This window comes from Eulemur rufifrons, chromosome 6 (assembly GCF_041146395.1).
Source record: "Eulemur rufifrons isolate Redbay chromosome 6, OSU_ERuf_1, whole genome shotgun sequence".
NCBI lineage: Eukaryota > Metazoa > Chordata > Mammalia > Primates > Lemuridae > Eulemur > Eulemur rufifrons.
In genome coordinates, this window is record NC_090988.1 from 11,827,256 (window position 1) to 11,849,735 (window position 22,480).

A 22,480-nucleotide genomic window follows, 5' to 3' on the forward strand; every position below is an offset into this window, starting at 1 on the left:
CTTTTCTACTTTAACAATCTGTCCAGTTCTGTCAGTTGAGTGTTGAAGTCCTTGACTATTAAGATGCTATTGATTATTTCTTTGCCTAGATCTGGAAGAATTTGCTTTATCAAACTGGGAGCTCCTGTGTTAAGTGCATATATATCTAGCATTGTGATGTCTTCTTGTTGAATTTCTCCCTTTCCCCTTATACAATGACCGTTTTGTGGTTTTCTTTTTAACTACTGTTAATACAAAGTCTATTTTATTGGATATGGGAATGGCTACACCTGCTAATATTTCTAGCAGGCCTTGCACAAAGAAGCTGACGTGGCTCTTAAGTACCTCATCCCCTTTGACAGTGTATGTCAGGAGAGCACATTCCTCAGTTGATCTGGAATGGGAAATACCTGCAACAGATGTAATTGTGAAAATTATACTAAGGCTGTTTAAGCCATCGAATAACATACACTGCAGTTACAGGAAATAATATAGCAGCAGAGGCAGAATAATTACTTTAATTCTGGTATGTAAAGATTGGTTCAATTGGCAAGAGTTAATGGAAATGTTTTTCTCAGGGTCCTAGAAGATGTCCAACCTGAGCCCTTTCATAGAAAGGACAATAGGGCATTCTATCTATGTTAACCAACTCTACACTTCTTACAATTTGAATTTCCTAGAACAATAAAATTTCAGTGAGGGACCACCACAGGGTTGCCAAAAATTTAGTTTTCCAAGTAAAGACATTCAAACACAATATACAAATAAATAAGCAAACAACTGAAAAATGTAACTGTTATTTACTGTCAGGACCATATCATAAAATGAAAGAATATTTTGAATCCCCCAAATTTGAAAAAGTATAAATGATAACCTCAAAAAAGGATACTCTTTATGTTTAGTTTTAGGAAAAAATTTATATTATTCTTGTTCCCCCCACTTTTAAATTAAAACAAACAAACAAACAAAACTGATGAATCTTAGTCCAGAACTAGCAACTGACTTCAGACAAAATCTATCTTGGGAATCATTGATCTAGGTTCTCTGAGTTACAGAATCCTTATTGGTAACATTAAAAAAAATGAATAAGAAACCTCTTTTGGGATCTTCATGACTCTTAAGATAGATAGCAATAGGGATCCCAGAGCTTGTGTTATTATGTTTTTGCAGAGGGTTATTAAATTTTTTAAAATATTTTTTTATTCTTATTTCAGCATATTGTGGGGATTCAAAAGTTTAGGTTACGTATATTGACCTTGCCCCCCGCCCCCCAGGCAGAGCTTCAAACGTGTCCATCCACTATACAGTACACATTGCACTCATTATGTATGTATACACCCATCACCTCCCCCACCCACATCTGCCCAACACCTGATCAATGTTATTCCTAAATGTGCTTTTAGGTGATGATCAGTGAAACCAATTTGATGGTGAGTACATGTGGTGCTTATTTTTCCATGAGCTGGTATACCAGTAATCTCTGGTCTCAATAGGTCTTGGGGGACTTAAGTATGCGTGTGTGAGTTTTGTTTTTCTAATGAGATCCCTAAGCTCTCTAAACCTCAGATAAAAGCTGCATATCATGCCACCCTCTTTCTTTTAAGATTGGGAAAGCTAGGTATCATGATCTGCTTCAAGGTCTTAAGAGTTTGCACTATCAGATGAAGTTTGATGTTTTACTTTTAGCCAGCCAGATAATTCAGTCCTTGACATATAAACGTGTATTAGTCGGTAGCAGAGATTTTGTTCTCTGTTGGCTGTAACAGGGGTCTGTGACATGCGCAAAGCAAGCAATTCCTAAGAACTTCAATCTCTGTACAGGATCAAGGTGAGTGTCCACTTTCATTTATGGCAATTGTATCATATCCAATAGAAGGACGGTTGGTGATTAGTGACAGTGCTAAACAACATGCAACATTTTTGATTTACCCAGAAGCATGTGCCCCACTGTTCTCTTCATTTGGTTATGTCTTCCTTTCTCCTCTTCTAGTAATCTTTCCTTGTCACTTGCTTATAACTTGGGTCACACAATCTGCAGGAATGATTCCCAGTTCAAATTCAACCAGCTTTAGTATAGTGAGCCTCACTGGGGTTTCCATATGACTGAAGATTTTTCTTCCCTGAAGTGCTGCTGTCTTCTGTATTTGTTACTGTTATTTGTTTTCTTGTACACCAGAAACATACAAGTTTCTAAGAGATAAAGATACAAGGGCAGATACAATCCCAAGTATTCATTTTTAGATCGAATATGAAACATGAATTCCTCCCTTTTCATCTATCTTGAAGGAATGTTCTCAGGACACTAGGAGATAGGTCAAGGGTCCATTCTGCCTGCACAGCCCTGCTTTGTTTCCTCCTGGCCTCAGAAGCCTTGCCCCTTTCATATAAAGAGCCTTCAATGCCCCAAACCCTCTAAAAAAAGGCTGAACACTTCCAACTCTTCTTAAAATTTCCAAATCTAGAGAAACAAGTGTTTAAAAACCTAAACAGCCCCAAATGTTTAAAATATTTTCATCATTCCTACCAAGGTAAAGGATCTAAGTTGAAGAAGAAACACATGTGTCTGTCTTTTCTTCATAAGAAGATAGTGTAGATAGTGTATTTTCTATCTCTCACATCATGTGACTTTCTATATTCAATCACATTTAAAAATATGTACCACATTAAATTTTTTTTGTGACAGATGTTTTATAGGAAATTAAAATTTAGGCATATACATGACACAAACATTATATATAGTACACTTTCCATGGTGGGAGTTACGATACTGCTCACAGAAAGGCCCCAATTCAAACTACATAATGCATATGCTAAAATAGTACACATGGGGACAAGAGGGAGAACCAGATGGCCTTTTGGTTTCGGTTTAAATAACCTCTGGATGCATTCAAGTAATACTGATCCTTTCATGTTCAAAAAGCTTTTAATAAATTCAGAGTAAAATTAATTGAAATGTATATAATATGATTTAATTGTTGCACAGTATGTCCAATATACAATAAAAAAACTCACGACACTTGAAGAAAAAAGAAAAAAAATCTATTGCACCCACAAGTAAAAAGACTTTATTCATTTTTGGGATGCTGCAATTCAGTATATAAATATTTACACACTTTAGTAAACACAGAGTCGTACATGTAATGCAGCATTACGGGTGAGAAGACCCCTTTAAGTCTCAAAAGTAAATGCCAAGTGTCCACATAGAGTTCCGCGTGCCCAGGTTCATTTCCCCATCATTATTCTCTTCATTATTCCAGTCACAAGCAGTCAGTCTCTCTACCTCCCTCCCGCACATTTTGAGGACTGACGTTTCTCACCAGACACCTCGGACATTCTGCAATCTCAACAGCAGCGCTCTGCCCCCTTGCTGGGTCTCTTGCAGTGTCTCCATCTTAGTGTCCTATTAAATAATCCTGTGTAGAGTCTGAAGCAAATGAATCCCCATCCTCTTTATCCGAATCATCGCTGCTGTCATCGGCAGCTGGCTCTCCTGTAAGGGCTACGCGAGCATAATCGTCTGTGTCTGTGGATTTTCAAAAGTGGATGGCGTATTTCAACTTCTCCTCCAGCACCGGTTTACAGGAATACCTGGGCAACTTCAGCAAAAAGAAACAGGTGTAGGATTCGGGAAGGAAGTGATCAGGAGGGTTGTATTTATCCAATACCTGGATGACAAAGTCTTTGCCCCGGAAGTCAGCAATTGTCCTGGGCAGTCTTGTCCACCCCACACAAAACGAAGAAAGAGGGAGTGCTCTGAGTTGGAGAAGGACTCCATCACTTCCCAGAACCACTGGATCAGGGATGCAGAAGGCTCGATCCCCTTATATGTCGCCACCACCCATTCACATTAAATTTTGACTGGTGTTTTTAAATAATGAATCTTTGCATTCAATATTTTGATCATAATAATCCTTTGCAACAGGTATGACCATTCCCACTTCATAGATTAGAACACTGAGGTTTATATTAAATGACTTGCCCAATGTTGCAAACTGATCTGAAATAAAGTCAGCCCTTGAAATAAGCTTACCTTGACACCAAAACTTTTTCATGGGTTTGCTAAGTAGCCTATAAGTTCACCTTCTTAAATTGATTCAACATTTTTTTCTTATTAAATAGATGTGTGAAGTGGTGAGTTCACAATGTTGAACAGATTTCTTTTCACTGGGCTATTTACAGCCTTTAATGCACAGTTGTTCACTATGAACTTTTAAGAGAGGTATATGGAAATACTTTAAAATGGAATCAGACCTATTTGTTTACTTTTGTTCTTTTTCTTCACAGAACATCTTGACTATTGCCTGGGAAATGCTATCAACACATTGACTCAGTGTGCCCCTTTAAGGATGCTATGGGAAAATGTTCTTTAAATAATTTTGTACATTTAATATTGTGTTAGATAAAAGGCTCTTCCAAAGCCAAAAACATCTCTTTTTTCCCTGTATTTTCTCTATGCTCCCATCAACTTTAGGTAAAATTAAGAAACAAAGACGTTTGTATTGGGTCTCTGCTATTCCTGTTTTGAACCAGTTTAGGGGTGTGCCATGTCCCCAGGTTGCTCACTACGCAGGACCCCTACACCCTGTTGTTGCACATCTTCCATAGTTGTCCTTTCCTTGAAGTGTTTTGAAATCTGGACCATTCTGTGACATCTCATCATGTCCAAATTTCCTTGCAGTCTCTATTCTCTCAGTTTTGTAACAAAGTAGAAGACAATAGATGTTAGTGATAGATATTAATTCATAACTTAAGAAAAAACAGAACTTAGTGGGAAAAAACAGAGACTCTGGCACTATACTTCCTAGATTCTAACCCTGACTCTACTCTTAAATTCTCTGTGCTTCAGTTTTTTCATCAGTAAAACAGAGATATAAATAATAACTACTCTTTTGACAAATTAAATAACATATGTAAAGCACTTAGAGGTAATGTACAATTAATGAAGAAGAAAGAGGAGGCAGAGAAGAAGAAGAAGAAGAAGGAAAAGATAAAAGAGGAGGGAGAGGAGTTGGGGAATCACTATTGTCATTTCTGGTCACCTTTTCTAAATAGAAGAATAGAATAACTATTAATAGTACCCTGACAACACACACAGTCATCAGAAATGGCTCCACCAGGGAAGCAGTTCATGTTGAAAAAGGGTAGAAGAACTAGATTCCAGTGCTGCTTCTGGGAAAAAATGCAGCATGTTCTTTTATTTCTTCAGATCCAAAGGCCAAACCACCAAGGGTAGCGAACTTCAGAAAGTTCAAGATTTACAATAATGGCAACATTATTCTCAAACACACTCAGAAGTACCCTTTTGTTGCCACAGTAAGAGCTGTTCTGTAGGGTTTCAGAGGCTCATAAGTAAGGGCATAGTTCACTGCTATGTTTCCAGGCAGCTGACTTTGTTGAGGTGTGAGGAGACTCTGTGAACTTTATAGATGAGCACCTGAGTTGTAAGAGCCTGTCCTTCATCGGTGATTCCTATAGGGACGCTTCTGCCTCCCTCATCCTCCCCAAGCTTAGCAGAGGACCAGGAGGTGTTATATGAGGGCTCCAGCTTCTGCAGAACAGATACGCTGGACTGGTAGGGGCATTTCTAGTCACAGAGTAACGATTATATTCCTTACATTCAATTCCATGCCCACCATCACTCTAATTGGAAATAACAGACTATTTTCAATGCTCTGAGGCCCGAGTCTTTGTTTTCTCCTTGTATGCAGATGTTGTTGGAGATGCCTGCAGGCATGAGGGTAGGAGAGAACTGGGGAAATTGAAAAAGTGATTAGAATCTTCCATCAGTCTCTTCTACTGTTTAACTGTCAACAAATGTCTATCAATAATTCTTCCCAGAAAGCAAACATTTGGTTTTGCTTCCGAATTCAGAAGGTCAAGGTTTTTAAGTCAGCTCAGGAGCACTTTTTTTGTGATCTAAATTCTGGACCAACTTGGAGGAGGCCAAGGGAGCTTTGGGGAGATAGGACAGAGGAATCAGGAACAGAGACGATAAAAACTATGACTAGTTTTTTGGCTGTTGTCAACCTCCCTTATGTAGGTCTGGTTTTATTCAGAAGAGGAGTGAAAGTTTATGTTAATGTAATTGTCAATTTACATTTCCACAGAGACCTCAGAAGAGAAATGGCCACAGGAAATCATTCTGCAGCAGCCGAATTTGTGTTAGTGGGTTTGACACAGGAACCAGAGTTCCAGCTGCTCCTTTTCCTCCTGTTCCTGGGAATCTATGTGGTGACTGTGGTGGGGAACCTGGGAATGATTCTCCTGATTGCAGACAGCCCTCTGCTTCACACCCCCATGTACTATTTCCTCAGCAGTTTGTCCTTCATCGATCTCTGCTATTCCTCTGTCATCACCCCCAAAATGCTGGTGAACTTCCTAGGCAAGGAGAATACGATCCTTTATTCTGAGTGCATGGCCCAGCTCTTTTTCTTTGCGGTCTTTGTGGTGGCTGAGGGTTACATCCTGACTGCCATGGCATATGATCGCTACGTTGCCGTCTGTAGCCCACTGCTTTATAACGTGGTCATGTCCTCTGGGGTCTGCTCACTGCTGGTGCTGGCCGCCTTCATCCTCGGCTTTCTCTCTGCCTTGGCTCATACAAGTGCCATGTTGAAACTGTCCTTCTGCAAATCCCACATCATCAATCATTACTTCTGTGATGTCCTTCCCCTCCTCAGTCTCTCCTGTTCCAACACGCGCCTCAATGAGCTTCTGCTTTTTATCATTGCGGGTTTTAACACTTTGGTGCCTACCCTGGCTGTTGCCATCTCCTATGCCTTCATCTTCTACAGCATCCTTCACATTCGGTCCTCAGAGGGCCGGTCCAAAGCTTTTGGAACTTGCAGCTCTCATCTCATGGCTGTGGGCATCTTCTTTGGGTCTATCACCTTCATGTATTTCAAGCCCCCTTCAAGTAATTCCCTGGACCAGGAGAAGGTGTCCTCTGTGTTCTACACCACAGTGATCCCCATGCTGAACCCTTTAATATACAGTCTGAGGAACAAGGATGTGAAGAAAGCATTGAGGAAGGTCTTGCTTGGGAGATAAATCCTGATTTTGGCAATTTATAGATGGTAGAAATGAATGGTTCCAATGAAAATATGTTCTTTTTGTCCATTTTTTCTTGTTATTCTATTGTAATATACATATTACATAATATCTAGATTTTTAAAAAATACTTTCCCATCCATAATTTATTCAGTTTTCTCAATGAAATGAAAGAGAATTTTATTAGTCAGGAATTAGTGTTCTTATCTTTTAACAGAAAAACTGAGGTTTAGTTTTATTTTTTTCTTACTAACTGTAATAGAAAAGGAATGAGAATTCAGATTTTCTCTAATGTTTATTAGTCTACCCTTCCTCATATTCTATGTTTTCTTATTGAATACCTGCTTTGGGAAGGTACTGAATTGTCCACTGATATGAATGCTTAGAGATATATTAGCCTGATTCCAGATATCTATGAAGTCTTGAGGGAATAAGACAAATGCACAAGAAAAAGAAGAGAAAAAAAGGAAAAACCAGTTACAGAACAAGAATAGCAATTCTAGTCAACAGGTCTTACTCAAAATGCTTTTGCTATTTTATTTTCTACTCAGTATATTCAAAATCTCTTTATTTCCATTTCCTTGTTGATCTTCATGGGTTTCTTTTGTGTGTGTGTGTGTGTGTGTGTGTGTGTACTTTGTTTTACCACTACAGTTCTATACTAAGGGACCACGGAGCATGTGTCTTCAGGACTGGATCATGGTTAGGGTTTTTATTCTGTGTTGCAATGGAGTTGCCTAGGTATGTAAAATCATGCCTCACAGGAAAGGTATAATCTACACATTTGTTTCATTGGGAGAACTGGCCTTGGCAGATTCCGCAACTGAAACTGTGGTTGATATTTCTAAGCATGTGGCCTTGTAGTAGAAGTAAGTACCATGAGCTCTGTACACAATGTTTTTCCTGCGTTTTCAAAGGTCTTAGTCCTCAAGTAACATTGCCTCTATGTTTGGGGAGTGTGGGGTGTGGGGTAGTACTGAAATATTCCTCTACTGCTTTGCAACCTTTGCCTGTTTCCTCTTCTTCCAAGGAATGTTCTGTTCAATTTCTAGCATTTGAACTTGCCTCTCAGGTTAGTTCTCTTCACTCTGTACCACATATTAAATCAGCAGGGTTTGTTGAAATTAGTTGCCTTTTCCCCTTTACTTTTTGTTTTATTTTGCCAATATTGTTTTCCTAACATAATGCTCTAGATTTGATTTTAGTGAGCCTTTCCAATTGAGAAATATAAAATCAGTAGATTCTGCATCTACCAAAATCCCACTGTTCTAACAAAGTTTATCTACCTTTACCTTCCTTCCTTTGATAATCCCAGCCAGAATATATCTTCCCATCAGTTTGTTTAACCAGGTCCTGAATTTTTAACATTGCCTTGTCCACCTTCCCATTAATATGTATTCTCTTTTGTATGCCTTGCCCATATATTTCTTTCATGTTTTCTCATAATCCAGATGGTACTTGTATCTTCTCAAGCCTTCCTGTTCCTTGAGACAGTAAAGTGTTTGAGGGGTACAAATTTTATTTACCCTTCTTCAGCAGCTTTAATATTCCAATGGACAGCTTTCTGGATCCAGGATCCTGGCCTTCAAATTATCATTTTCTATCACATACATTTCTGATATGCCTTCTTCTCTGATTCCAGTTTAGTTAATTTATTTTACTTTTTTATTTTCATTTTTCTGCTGCTCCTGTTAGGGATTATGAAACTGAAACATCTTTTATAAATCAATTTCTGAAGCAGACTTGATTCTTAGAAACAGAGGGTTTCAAGTCTAGATTTGTAAACTATGTTCTTAGTGTTCAGGTTTGCAATAATTCAATTGGGCTGTTTCTCTTTCTTAATATAATGGCATGCAATATTCTTTTTATAAGACCCTGCCCCATTGTTATTGGATCATTAATGAAACATACTACCCCTTTAAAGGAGAAAACTCCGGTTTAGAAGGTGGATAGTTGTTAAGGCCTAGTACTAGCAGTGTGACCATTGGATGGATGAATGTGCACTCATTTGAAATTAATCACTCACCTGTCAACAATCCTGATGTATATGCATTTGTGGAGGTTAAAATTCCACATTATCACAAGTTAGGACCTCTAATTTCTGGATAGAAGTTATAGAAGCTGGGATATTTGTAGTTAAAGTTATGCATAAACTATAAACTATTATAATATTGTAAAATGTGTCACTTCATGCCACTTAGGTCACAATCCCCTCTCCCTATCAAAGCCCAAAACTTTTAGGTGTACTTTTGCACCTAAATATACTTTTCCTGTTAACTTCTTTACAATCCTGGTTCCATGCACCAGCTGTAAGTTGTTTGAGGAGGTAAAATAAATGGTCCCTATTCTGCACAAATTGAGAAAATAAATGAGTTATGTGGAGACAAAAAATATATTTTTTACATTATTATTATTGGCAAAGTGTATTTTGGGGCAAGTTAATGTCTTAATACCAAGCTCTGGAATTAGGCAAAACTGCCACTCAAATCACAGACGGTGCTGGATCCCTATCAGTAAGGGTCTTTATCAGTAGCAGTAGGAGGGCTTGGGCAAGGATAATCACAGATACATCCTTTCGAAAGTACGCTAATTCTTTTTTTTTTTTATATTTCAGCTTATAATGGGGGTACAAAAGTTCAGGTTATGTATATTGCCCATGCCCTGCCATCCCCCCGAGTCAGAGCTTTAATCGTGTCCATTACCCAGACAGTGCGCATTGCACTCATTATGTACGTATACACCCATCCCCTCTCCGCAATGCTAACTCTTAACATGATAACAAAAGAGAAGGGAACAGTTTCTCCTTTGAGACTCATCAATCAGATAAGTCATCCCACCTTCTTAGGGGCAGTGAGTAAGGATGTGAGTATCAGAGTAATAGATACTCCTCTACACAGAAGGAGTATCAGCTAGGAAAACAGGTGTCTCATTCTCCCTACATGTATCATAGAGCTTAGAAAAACAGATTCCAGTCAATCCAGAGAGAAAAATATGACAAAATTATGCTGAAGAAAAATAGAATCAAGAAATATTAAAGATTCAAAATTAAAATTGTGATTAAGAAATTCTAAGTAAATCTTATGAAAAGTGACACAAGACCATTCTTGTGCTGAAACAACATTCATTAGTACACACATGTATATACTATATATAAATTAGCACTTGTCCAACCCTGCTAGAAATAAAAATTAAAACAACAGTTATATGCATATTTACCTATGAAATGCATATTATAATAAATCTTGAATACAAGGTAAATAAGAATTATATGGGAATACCTATGTTAATTTTGGTAAGATAGTTTGATAATATATAATAAGTATATATCAAATAATTCTATTTCTAGGCATATATATTTAAGAAAGAAAAGTAACATTGTCAAAGATAGAGCTATAATGATATTTATTACAGTGCTATTGATAGTAGCAAAATAATGAATTGAATTAAATGCTCTCCAAAGATATAAGTTTAACTGTGGTACAGATACACAATAGAATAAATATGGTAGAGATATACAGTTCAATGAAAAGCAGCCATTAAATATAATTTTATAAAATAAAACTTACTGACAGTATGTTCAAGGTACATAGTAAGTTAAGAAGCCAAACATGACAAATGATGCTCATATATATGATACACTGAGATGGAAAATCCCTAGTGCAGGGGTGGGGAAACTTTTCATGTTGGAAGGCCGCATTAATTTAGCTGTAATCAAATAAGGCTGCATTCAAGAAACTTTAATTAGATATACTTAATTAGAAATTTCAATTAGATATACATAATTTTGTAAAAAAAACCTATGTGCTTAATAATTTCAAAAAGTGAAAACTATTTGTTAATTTAAAATTAAGTAACCTTTTAAAGACTTTGTCGTGTCTGCTTTTTGTTGGAAAGCATCTGAATGTTTTGTTGCAACATGGAGGTCCGTAGTTTCAGTTGATCCTCTAGGTGGGTATCAGTCATTTATGACCTTAAGAGTGTCTTGATTTTGGTTAGGTAGGAGAATGTAGATTTGCAGCAGTAAGTGGTTGAAAAGCAAGAAAGCATTTTGGGGGGCATGTAACCAAAGGAGTGGGTATTCTAGTCCATTTTTTTCATATTTCAATTGGATCTTTCTTAGCCTCAGTAACTTTAAAATGTCATCTACTGAGAGCTCAATCAATTCCATCTGTAGTTCAAGATAACTTGATGATATAAACTAGGTGAGGCTGAAATGCTAATTCGAGTGTGATGTCATGATTTTCAAAGTCAGTTAATCTTTCATTGTATTCTCCAATTAATAAGTCTATAACAGCTGTGTATTCTTCAAATGATTCACGTATATCATCCTGCTCATCAGTGACATTTGCTACCTGGGGAAAATGTTCATCTGAAATTTCCTTTTGAGGAAGTGTTTTGAAAAAAGACAGCATTTTCAAAATGCTTGGAATTTTTGCCACATATATTTATACTTAGTTTTACCTTGCAAAGAAATATTCAAGTCGTTTTGATTTGACATATCACACAAAAATGCTGCATTCTTCTAGAAGTCTTCTTTCAATAATTCACATTGCTGATTCTGTTCTTCATAAAATTTAACTATATTTCTGGCAGAGATAACATTTTGGCTAATACCTGTCCTGCCATAGCCAACACACTTCAGAATGATACTGCAAATCCACACTGAATACCTGGTAGTTCAACGTTAGCATGTTACAAAACTGACAATGCCATGTTGCATTTGCACAAATATAGTTAGCAATACTTATAGCTTGTCGCAAACTGCCACTTAAAATAGTAGCTTTAGCACAGAGATTTTGCTGATATAAGATACAATGAAAAGAAATGAGAGCATCTGGATTTATTAATACTTTTTTTTTATCTGTACAATAGACCCTTCCTGTTTTCCTGTCACAGAAGGTGTGCTGTCTGTACATACAATCACTAAATTTACCAAATTTAGTCCAACTTCATGGCATTTATCTTGAAAGTTGTTGAAGATATCTATTCCCTGTGTTCTGATTGCAAGAGTGCCCGAAGTAACTCTTTGTAGCAAAGAAAATCTTCTATTATGACCTGAATGAAGTATAAAACCTGCCCTGAGTCAGTAGTATCAGTTGATTCATCAAAAGCGATTGAATAATATATATTTTCATTTTGAAGTATTGCATTAAGTTCTGTTAAGTTGAAGGCTAATTCATGCTGCCGATCAGTTATGGTTTTCCTTGAAATAGGCAATTGTTTGTACTTTGAAACATTATTGGGGTCTAAGCATCCTACAACTTTGACAATGTATTCTTTCACAATTTCTACATCCTCCGTGGCTTCCCTCTGCCCCCGCCCCACCCCGCCCCCAAGTATATAAGCTATTTTGTAAGTTGCTTCAGTGGCATTATTTCCATAACTTATTCCTGCTTGAAAGAATTGTCTTTGCTTTTGTTTTTCATCTTTTAATTTCTGCAATACAACTTTTCACGCATCTCCCTCTAGTTTAAAATATCTGTGGTCTTTATGAGTGTTAAAATGCTGATGAGCATCGAATTTCTTTAATCTTGATATTTCAATATCACAAAGCAAGCAAATCATCTTATCTTTATCAGAAACAATATAATATTGCAATTATCAATCCTCTTTTAAAAAACTGTTTTCTTTCTTCAGTGTTCTCTTGGTCGTCTTTAACATGGTGGGCTGTTAAGCAGACAGAATTATAAAATACTGTAGAGCTGTGCAACTGTTCACAAATCCCACTTCAAACAGAAACACAATGCACCATTCATTGTCAAAAGCTGACAACAGACTGGCGTGCTAGACCCCTATAAACTCTCTCCAGTCAGCCTTGTGCAGTAGAGGTGGGAGAAGTTAGAACTCAATCATGAGCATAGGAGCCATAAATTTAGCTCTTATGGCTTACTAATATTCTAATTGTGCAGGTCAATCTGGGAGGTTTTTGTTGTTGTTGTTGTTGAAACGTATTTTATTCTTTGGTATTTTAGGTATGTTCATTTTAAAAATAAAATAATATATAAAAGACAAACAGAAATGTATTAATAAACATAAAAGGATTTGTTCTGTAAAATCAGATTCAGTCAAAAGGCCACACTTAAGGACCTAGATGGCCACATGTGGCCTTAAGGCTGCAGGTTCCCCATCCCTGCCCCAGTGCATTAACTGACTTTCTTTTCCTTTTCCCACTGAAGTAAGCATGTACCATGCAAATGAATGAGGACGATACTATAGAGATGATTTTTAACATCATTTTTATGTGTCTATGTTGAGTGCATGGAGATTGTAGGGATTTTTACCATTTACTCCAAGAACATTTCAAGACATTTTTCCACCACATCCCAGTGCGTTTTTATGTATGTATTCACACAAAATGCACCAAGAATAAAGTTTTTTGAATTGTTAATGATGTTTATGCCTATTAAGTGACTCTTCAGATAAAGATGTAGAACATTAGCATCACACCAGAGGGCTTCCTCATGCTCCTCCCCAGTCAATAGCCACCCTCAAGAAGTAGCCACTATTTTGGCTTGTACAGTTGGTTAGTTTTTCCTTTTTTGAACTTCATACAAATGGAATCATATAGTATGTATGTTTCTGTATTTATCTTGTACCATACAAAAATTGTCTATAATGGCTATCCATATTGTCGTATGTTTGTATGCTCTCCATTGTATGAATATAGCACATTTTATTCTCCTGTTGGATGGACTTTTGGGGATGTGTTCAGTAGATCTATTATGATTAAAGTTTCTATGAATATTCTTTTACCTGTTTTTTGGTTGATATACATGTCCTCATTTCTTATGGGTATATAGCCACTCCTGGTTATATACCTTCTGGGTCATCAAGTAAGTTAGTAGCTTTTTCTAAAATAGCTTTAGAAGGTAAAGCTTTTCTGAAATGGTTGGTCATGCAATACTGCCACTATCAATACATGAGCGCTCCAGTTACTCCAGATCCTTGCCAACACTTAGTATTGTGAGTCTTTCTCTTTTACTATTTTTTTTGTTGTTGTTGAACATGTGATAGTATCTCAATGTATACAGTCCTCTGATGTCTAAGTATGTTGAAAATTTCACTATATATGATTTTAATATTTGGTTATACTTTTTTTGAAGTGGCAGTTTAAAGTATTTTCTCTAGGACTTTGGGGTAGCTGAGATGATGTCACCTGCCTTAAGTGAAATCTCTTCATAATCCTCCAAAAAGCTATTTAGATCAACCAGAAGAACAAATAAAACCACATGACCACTGCACCTTCATTCTGCACCTTGGTGACAGAGAGCATTACCAAGTTCAAATTACTTGCAAGTAGGAAAATAACACTGGTTCTCAGTGAAGGAATTGAGTCTAAATACCTCCAGAATGAAAAGATTCATCTTAAAGGCAAAAATGATGAAAAACATAGTCCATGTAGATCAGAACACTGATTATGGGGAAGAAACTAGACTCAACTAAAAAGCACAAAAACTCAAGGATGCAATATTAGGAAATCAGCACTTCCAGGGGAGAAGAGGATTAAATGAAAGCAGAAGATACATTCAGATGTTGTATGAAAAGCAAAGCAAAGCAGAAGTTAAATATAAAATTCTGAAATATAAAAGAAAGCCCCCCATCAAAAAGTATACATAGTCACTTCCCAAATGCCACTCCTAACATCCGTGAAAGAAACTGCACTCTACTTTGCTGACAAAAGATGGGACAGATAAACTACACTTACTGGAAACTATCTCAAAGAGCAAACTTATCCATTAAATGCATATGAAGATCAACCCAGGCAAAACTTACTTGGGATAACAGAAAGAAGACAGTAGTGTATTGGGGGCAGGGTTGTTGACTGGCAATGGGCAAGAAGAAACGTTCTGAGTCACGGAAATGTTTTACATCTTGCTAAGAATGTGGGTTACATGGTGTGTTCATTGATCACACTGATCTATCTGCATATTTAATCTCTGTCCATTTGACCACACATAAATAATATCTCTGTAATAAATAAAAAAATGAAAATTAAGTTCACAACTCTAAAAACTAGACACAAATCAACAAAGTAAACAGAAAACAAAAGCACCAAATTGAATGATACAAAGAAGAAATTAATAAAGTAGGGAGTAGAAAAACATAATTTAAATAATCAAAATCTAGTTTTGTAGAAAATATTAAGAAAAATATATTAATACAGAGTTCTGCTTAAATTGAGCAAGATAAGAGATATGCAAAGTAAAACTGAGAAACACAAATGAACCATTAAATTAAACCATGAGAAACTTTTTTGAGATCTTTATACAAATAAACTTTGAAACTTAATTAAGAGTTTCTGAATAAAATACAGTTTATCAAAATTATACTCACCAGAGATGGAAAGATTAAATAGATCAATTTCCATTAATGATTAAAATTGCCAAAAATTACTGCACAGGAAAACACTAGGTCCAGATGGTTTCAAAAGCAACTCTATAAAACCTTTTAAGACAAAAATAGTCCCAATGCTTTAAAAATGTTCCAGGGAATACGGATAAGGAAAAACTTCCTGCTTATACTTTATGAAGAAAGTATAGCAGGATACCTAAACCTGACAAGAGTAGTACACAAAAAGAATATTACAGACCAGTAATACTTAGGAATATTAAGGCTATTAGTAAACAGAATCCAGCACCAGAATAAGATAATGTGCCCTGACCAAATGAGATTTATTTCAGAAACACAGGTTTTTCAATATTAGGATCATATAATACCTAGTGTGACAACACACTTCTAAATAATACAAAGAAGGGTCAAAGGAGAAATCCAAAAACAATTAAAAAATAATTTGAACTGAATGAAAATAAAACATTAACCTATCAAAATTTGGCAGAAGGAGCAAAAATTGTTAGAGGAACATTTACAGCATTAAATACATATATTAGAAAAGAAAAAAAGAGCTAAAACCATTCATCTAAGCACCCACCTTAGAAAACCAGAAAAGGAAGATTAAATTAAATCTAAAGTAAGCAGAATAGAACAATAATGAAAAACTAGAGCAGAAATTAATGAAAATAGGAAATCAATAGAGAAAATTGGCAAAACCATAATCTGGCTTGTTGAAAAGATCAATCAAATCTTAAGTCTCTAGCCTAGCTAACTAATAAAAAAGAGAGAGGATACAAATTACTACTATTAGCAATGAAAGTGGGGACATCACTACAGATCCCATGGATATGAAAAGATAATAAATGTATATTACGAAAAATTCTATGCTCACAAATTTCATAACCTAGATGAAATAGATCAGTTCCTTGAAAGACACACTTGCCAAAATTCACACAAGAAGAAATAGACAAACTGATTAGGCCTATAGCTATTCAGGAAGTTAAATAATAATTAATAATCTCCAAAACCAGAAAGCACAAGGTCCAAATGGGTTTACTGGTAAATTCTTCCCAACACTAAAGGAAGAAATTATACTAATTCTCTACAATTTATTCCAAAAGACAGATGCAGAAGGAATGCTTCCTAAATCATTCTATGAGGCCAGCATTAAACTAATACTAAAACTAGATGAAGACATTGCAAGAAATGAAAACTACAGACCAATATCTTTCATGTGCATAGGTGTAAGAATCCTCAACAAATATTAGCAAATTGAATCCAACAATGTATAAAAAAATACACCACAACCAAGTGTTGGGATTTATCCTAGGTAGACCAGGTTGATTCAACCTTTGAAAATCAATTAATGTAATTTATTATATTAACAGGCTGAAGAAAATCACATGATCATATCAGCATATACAGAAAAAGCATTTGACAAGATTCAACACCCAGTCATGACAAAAACTCTCAGCAAACCAGGACAGAGGGGAGCTTCCTCAACTTGATAAATAATATACATATATATACATATATATATATATATATATATATATAAAAACCCTACATCTAACATCATACTTAATGATGAGAAACTAGAAGTTTCCCCACTAACATCAGGAACTGGGCAAGTATGTACTCTCTCATTAGTCCTTTTTAACATTGCACTGGAAATCCTAGCTAATAAGATAAGAATAGGGGAAAAAAGACATACTGATTGAGAAGAAAGAAATGTAGCTATCTTTGTTCACAGATGACATAATTGTTTATGTGCAAAATCTGAATAAATTGACAAAAAAAATCCTTGAACTAGTAAGTAATTATGGCAAGGTTGTGGGATACAGGTTAATATACAGAAACCTACTGCTTTCCTTTATATCAGCAATGAAAAAGTAGAATTTGAAATTAAAAACAAAGTACCATTTACATTAATACCCCCCGAAAGAAAAAGAAATACTTAAGTATAAATCTAAGAAAATATGTCCAAAATCTATATGAGGAAAACTATAAAACTCTGATGAAAGAAATGAAAGAAGAACTAAATGGAGAGATGTTCCATGTTCCTGGATAGGAAGATTTAATATTGTGAAAATGTCAGTTATTCCCAGTTTGAATATAAATTCGACGCAATCTCCATAAAAATTCCAGAAAGTTATTTAATGAATATTGACAAGATGATTCTTAAAGTTTACATTGAGAGGTGAAAGATCCAGGGTAGCCAAAACAGTGTTGAAGGACAAGAACAAAGGTGGAATACAGATACTACCTAATTTTAAGACTTGTTATAAAGCTACAGTCATTGTGACAGTGTGGAACTGATGAAAGAATAATTTAACCGTCCAAAAAAAAAAAAAGTGTATTCAGGGAGGAGGGAGGCAACCACTGATCTTTTTACTGTTTCCAGAGTTTTGCCTTTTCCAGAATGTTATAAAATTGGAATCAGACCATATGTACCCCTTTCAAATTAGCTTATTTCACTTGGTAATGTGCATTTAATTCCTTCCATGTTTTTTTTTTCTCATGGTTTGATAGCTCATTTCTTTCTAGCGCTGAATAATATTCCATTGTAAAGATGTGCCACAATTTGTTTATCCAATAATCTTCTGAAGGACATCTTGGTTGTTTCCAAGTTTTGGCAATTATGATAAATCTACCATAAACACCAACTGGCAGGTTTTGATATGGACATAACACTTAGAGGGTTTATTTGAGTTCAGAAATCATTTCCTCACTCTGTAAATGAACTAGTTAGCTGTTCACAGGCTGAAATATTTTCTTCCTTTGAGGAACTCCAATTGCGAAAAGGAAAATAACAGCAAAGCATTCTTTTCCTGGAATTAAAAACCAGATCACAGTAAACTCAAAAATAACTTTCCTTCAACATGATAAATTCTGTTCATCATTAAAGGTCTGACTCTCAAGTAACCTTTCCTGCAAAGCTTTCCTAGAGGACCCTAAGTAGAATTCATAACTCACTGCTCTGTGCTCTTGTCACATCTGTGCTAATATCACAGTTATAGAGTTGTATGCTGAAATAATTATGGGAAAGTTTATTGAAGTCAGACTACTTGGGCTCTGCCTTTTCTTTGTAACATTTATGGAGTTATTTAATATTTCCTCTTTAGTTCCCTCATATGTAAAATAAAGATAATAGAAATATCTACCATATAGTATAGTGATGAGAATTAAATAGGTTAATAAATAGATGCAGTTCCCTTAATGCCTGGCACATAGAAAGCCCTGTGAAAGTGTTTGCTATTATTATTACCACATTTTATTATGAATGATTCTATATGTGTCTGATTCTTCCATTGGTTGGTGAACTCCTACAAATGAAAGACGATGGCTAAGTTGTCTTTAGAGAATTAACCATAATCATTATGCTTAAAACAACGTAGGTGGCCAGTAAACTGATTTCAGCAAGATGGCTTATTCCATAAGTGGTTTGAACACATTACATTGGTCTTTGACCAAATTACAATCAAGAGTAAAATTTGTCTTTGGTGTCTTTTCCTTTGCCTTCCTGGTACCCTTCCTTTCTGTAACATAAGCAGAAACTGCTTTGTTTTAGGCACTTACCACATTGTTTTATTTATACAATAATTTGCATTTGAAATGAGAACTTTAGAGTCTTCGGAAACATTAATTTTTTTTAATAAAATTGCAAGCATTTATTTTCATAGGGACGATAAGGTTTCTGAAACTAAACAGATTCCATGACATTTTTCTCTGCTGAAAATCCTAAACTTACAACTAAATTCAAAAGTCAGAGGAAAGGAGTCAAATGTCTTTGTTTTGTCCATTCTGAATTTAACATGCGTTGTGTGGTGTATAAACCTCTCAGTGCAGACACATTAATTTTTAAAGGCAGAATTCAGACAAGCATCTGTAAGGAGGGCTTGTTTTTTTTTTTTTAATTTTTTTATATCAGCATATTACAGGGATACAAATGTTTAGGTTACATATAGTGCCCTTGCCCCACCCGAGTCAGAGCTTCAAGTGGGCCCATCCCCCAGACGGTGCACACCGCACCCATTATGTGTGTATATACCCGTCCCCTCCTTCCCCCGCCCATCTGCCCGACACCTGATGAACGTTATTACTATATATGCATTTAAGTGTTGATCAGTTAATACCAAGTTGATGCTGAGTACATGTGCTTGTTTTTCCATTCTTGGGATACTTCACTTAGTAGAATGGGTTCCAACTCTATCCAGGATAATACAAGAGGTGCTAGATCACCATTGTTTTTTGTGGCTGAGTAGAACTTCATAGTATACATATACCACATTTTATTAATCCACTCATGTATTGAGGCATACTTGGGTTGTTTTCACATCTTTGCAGTTGTGAATGGTGCTGCTATAAACATTCTAGTGCAGTTGTCTTTTTTATAAAATATCTTTTGTTCTTTTGCGTAGATGCCCAGCAATGGGATTGCTGGATCAAATGGTAGCTCTACTTTTAGCTCTTTGAGGTCTCTCCATATTACTTTCCACAGAGGTTGCACTAGTTTGCAGTCCCACCAGCAGTGCATGAGTGTTACTCTTCTGCAGCCATGCCAACATTTATTGTTTGGGGACACAGGCTAGGGAAGAGGATATTAATTCCACTACAGACTAGAATCAGTGTTTCACTGACATAAGTGCTAGGACAGGAGAGCTTTATGATGGAAATAAGATCACAAAATAATCATTGATCACATCAAATTTGCAGAGTTGAACTCTAAACAGGTAGCCTGTATGAGCTGATACACAAACCTGGCCTATAACATACACCCCTTAAAATCAGGGAAAAGCAGGTCTGATAGGACATGATGACATTGTAAAGCAGGGGCTATGGATGGCAACATAGCAGTCCAATGCCGTTGCAGCCAACATGTGATGCTCTGCAATAGCAAAAATGAGGAAGAAATAGAGCTGAGCCACACATTCAGGATAGGAGATGATCTTGTCTGTCACAAAGTTCAGCACATTTTGTGAATAATGACAGTGGAATGGCAGAGATCAATGAAGGACAGACTGCTGAGGAAATACTACATAGGTGTGTGAAACTGGCTGATGACAACTTAGAGAGAGCAAGCCCTGCCTAAGGACAGTAACCTTGAATTACCTGAAACTAATTTCTGGCAGGGTGAACACAGATCTTATTGTTGTCAGACTTCAATTTTTATGTAATTATCAGAGAATCTAAATTTGCAAATAAAATCTTCGTATTTTCAAATATTATTACTCTGAAACAACACCTATAACAATCCTGGTGTAAATCTACCAGCTGGGTTGGCCCACAGGTAGCTAGCTGGTTTGTGATCCCTGGGTTACAGGGAAGTTCCTCTGCCCTCCCCTGAGGGAAGCAGAATGAGTAGTTTTTACAGGGACAGGCCATAAAGTCAAGTGCCTGTGTTCATGTTCTGACCCCATCGTTTTCTACGGTACCTTGAACAAGTTAAATAACCTCTTTGTGTCTTGATTCCAAATCTGTAAAAGAGAAATATGAATGTTCTGTAACTGATAATAAAATTAACAAAGACTTATAAATCAGAAAGTGAGGAAGACCATTATTGTGTTGTTATTGCCTATTAACATTCTACCAATTGGAAAATCAGCTATAATTACACATTCAAATTATGGAAGCAAATCTTTTTTTTTTTTATTTCAGCTTATTATGGGAGTACAAAAGTTCAGATTACATACATTGCCCATGTACCACCTATCCCCCCGAGTCAGAGCTCCAAGCGTGCCCATTCCCCAGATAGTGCGCATTGCACTCATCATGTAAGTATACACCCATCCCCTCCCCCCACCCCACACCTCCCCCAGCAAATCTTAATATCCCAATCTTCCTTTCTCCTCCTTTAACTTTTGTGAGTTAGAAGGGAGTGCAAAGAAGAGGCATACATTTAGGAAATATGGAATTATGAATGTAGTCCTATATTCTGTTAAATTGTGATCAGTCTACTTGTTGCATGCACCAAAGGAAAATCCCAAATGGCTTATATGTCAGTTATAAAGAATGTAAAGTATAGGGAGATCAAAGATGGCGGAGTGGTGGTGACGGCCTGAATCTGCGCTCCCGGGAAGGAAGGCATCGATCCGGACCTGCCACAACGCTAGAAGACCGCTCCCACACAGGAACAGCGGTGTGAATCCACGGAGAATCAGCGTGGGACAAACAGAGCGAGTGAGGTCTGAGGTGAACGAAAATTGGGAATGCGGGACAGACACTAGCCAGCGGAGCGCGGGTCGGATACACCCGCCCCCAGCCGGGGCGGGTGCAGCCTCTCGGGAAAGCGGCTTGCCCTCCGCTCCCAATTGAACAGAGCCCTGACCCAGGCCAGCGCAGAATCACTGAGGGATACGTGGCGCATTGCAGACAGGAGGCTTTTTTTGAGAACTTATCTTAGAACCTGGGGGATCTCAGCTGAGACAGCGCTTGGCGAGGAGGGACGGATCTGCCCCAGGGCAGAAAAACACAAAAGACTCCCGGACAGCAAATAGCGTCGTACCCCGTGCTACCTTTTTCGGCGGTTCTCCAGCCGGTGACCCCCTGGTGCGCGTCCTTGCTCGCCAGCCCCCGGGCAGTGGTGGTCTCTGCCTGCCGAGGAGCCGGTCTCCTCCAGCCCCGGAGCTCTGCAGGCGCCATCTTGAAAGCGAGGACGAAACCGCTCGGGAGCCATAAAGTGCCGAGCGGCTCTCTCTGCCCGGCGCCCTCCGCTGGTCTCTGAACCAACGCCAGGAGTACGGGATATGCCGGGGCCGCGCTCGGGGTGAAGGGGCAGAGCTGCGCTAAGGCAAAAAAAAAAAAAAAAAAAACACGAACAAGAAGAATAGGCTCGCCGAACTGTATATTTTATTCTTGGTAAATTTCTTCTGGGTTTTGTTTGTTTGTTTGTGTTTGTTTTTGTTTTTTTTGGGTTTTTTCTTTTTTTTCTTTCCTTTTTCTTTTTTTTTCCGGCGGCGGACAGCCTCGGCGGGCACCTTTGCCCTCTGGGCCTCTGGCTGCCGCGCCTTTTTGAGCGCGGAGGTTGGATCCCCACCACCCTCGGAGCTGTGCGGGCGCGCAGACGCCATCTTGAAATCCACTGCGAAACCGCCCGGAACCCAGCAGGGCGGGCGTGAAG

The 22,480-nt window shown here is 37.2% G+C and overlaps 1 protein-coding gene across 1 annotated transcript; it reads left to right on the forward strand.

Moving 5' to 3' along the window:
* Positions 1 to 6,102: 6,102 nt before the first annotated feature.
* LOC138383727 (olfactory receptor 8D1) lies at positions 6,103 to 7,029 on the forward strand. The gene has a single exon (XM_069468769.1). It carries the CDS (start codon positions 6,103 to 6,105, stop codon positions 7,027 to 7,029), a length of 927 nt encoding a protein of 308 aa, XP_069324870.1.
* The last annotated feature ends 15,451 nt before the right edge of the window (positions 7,030 to 22,480 follow it).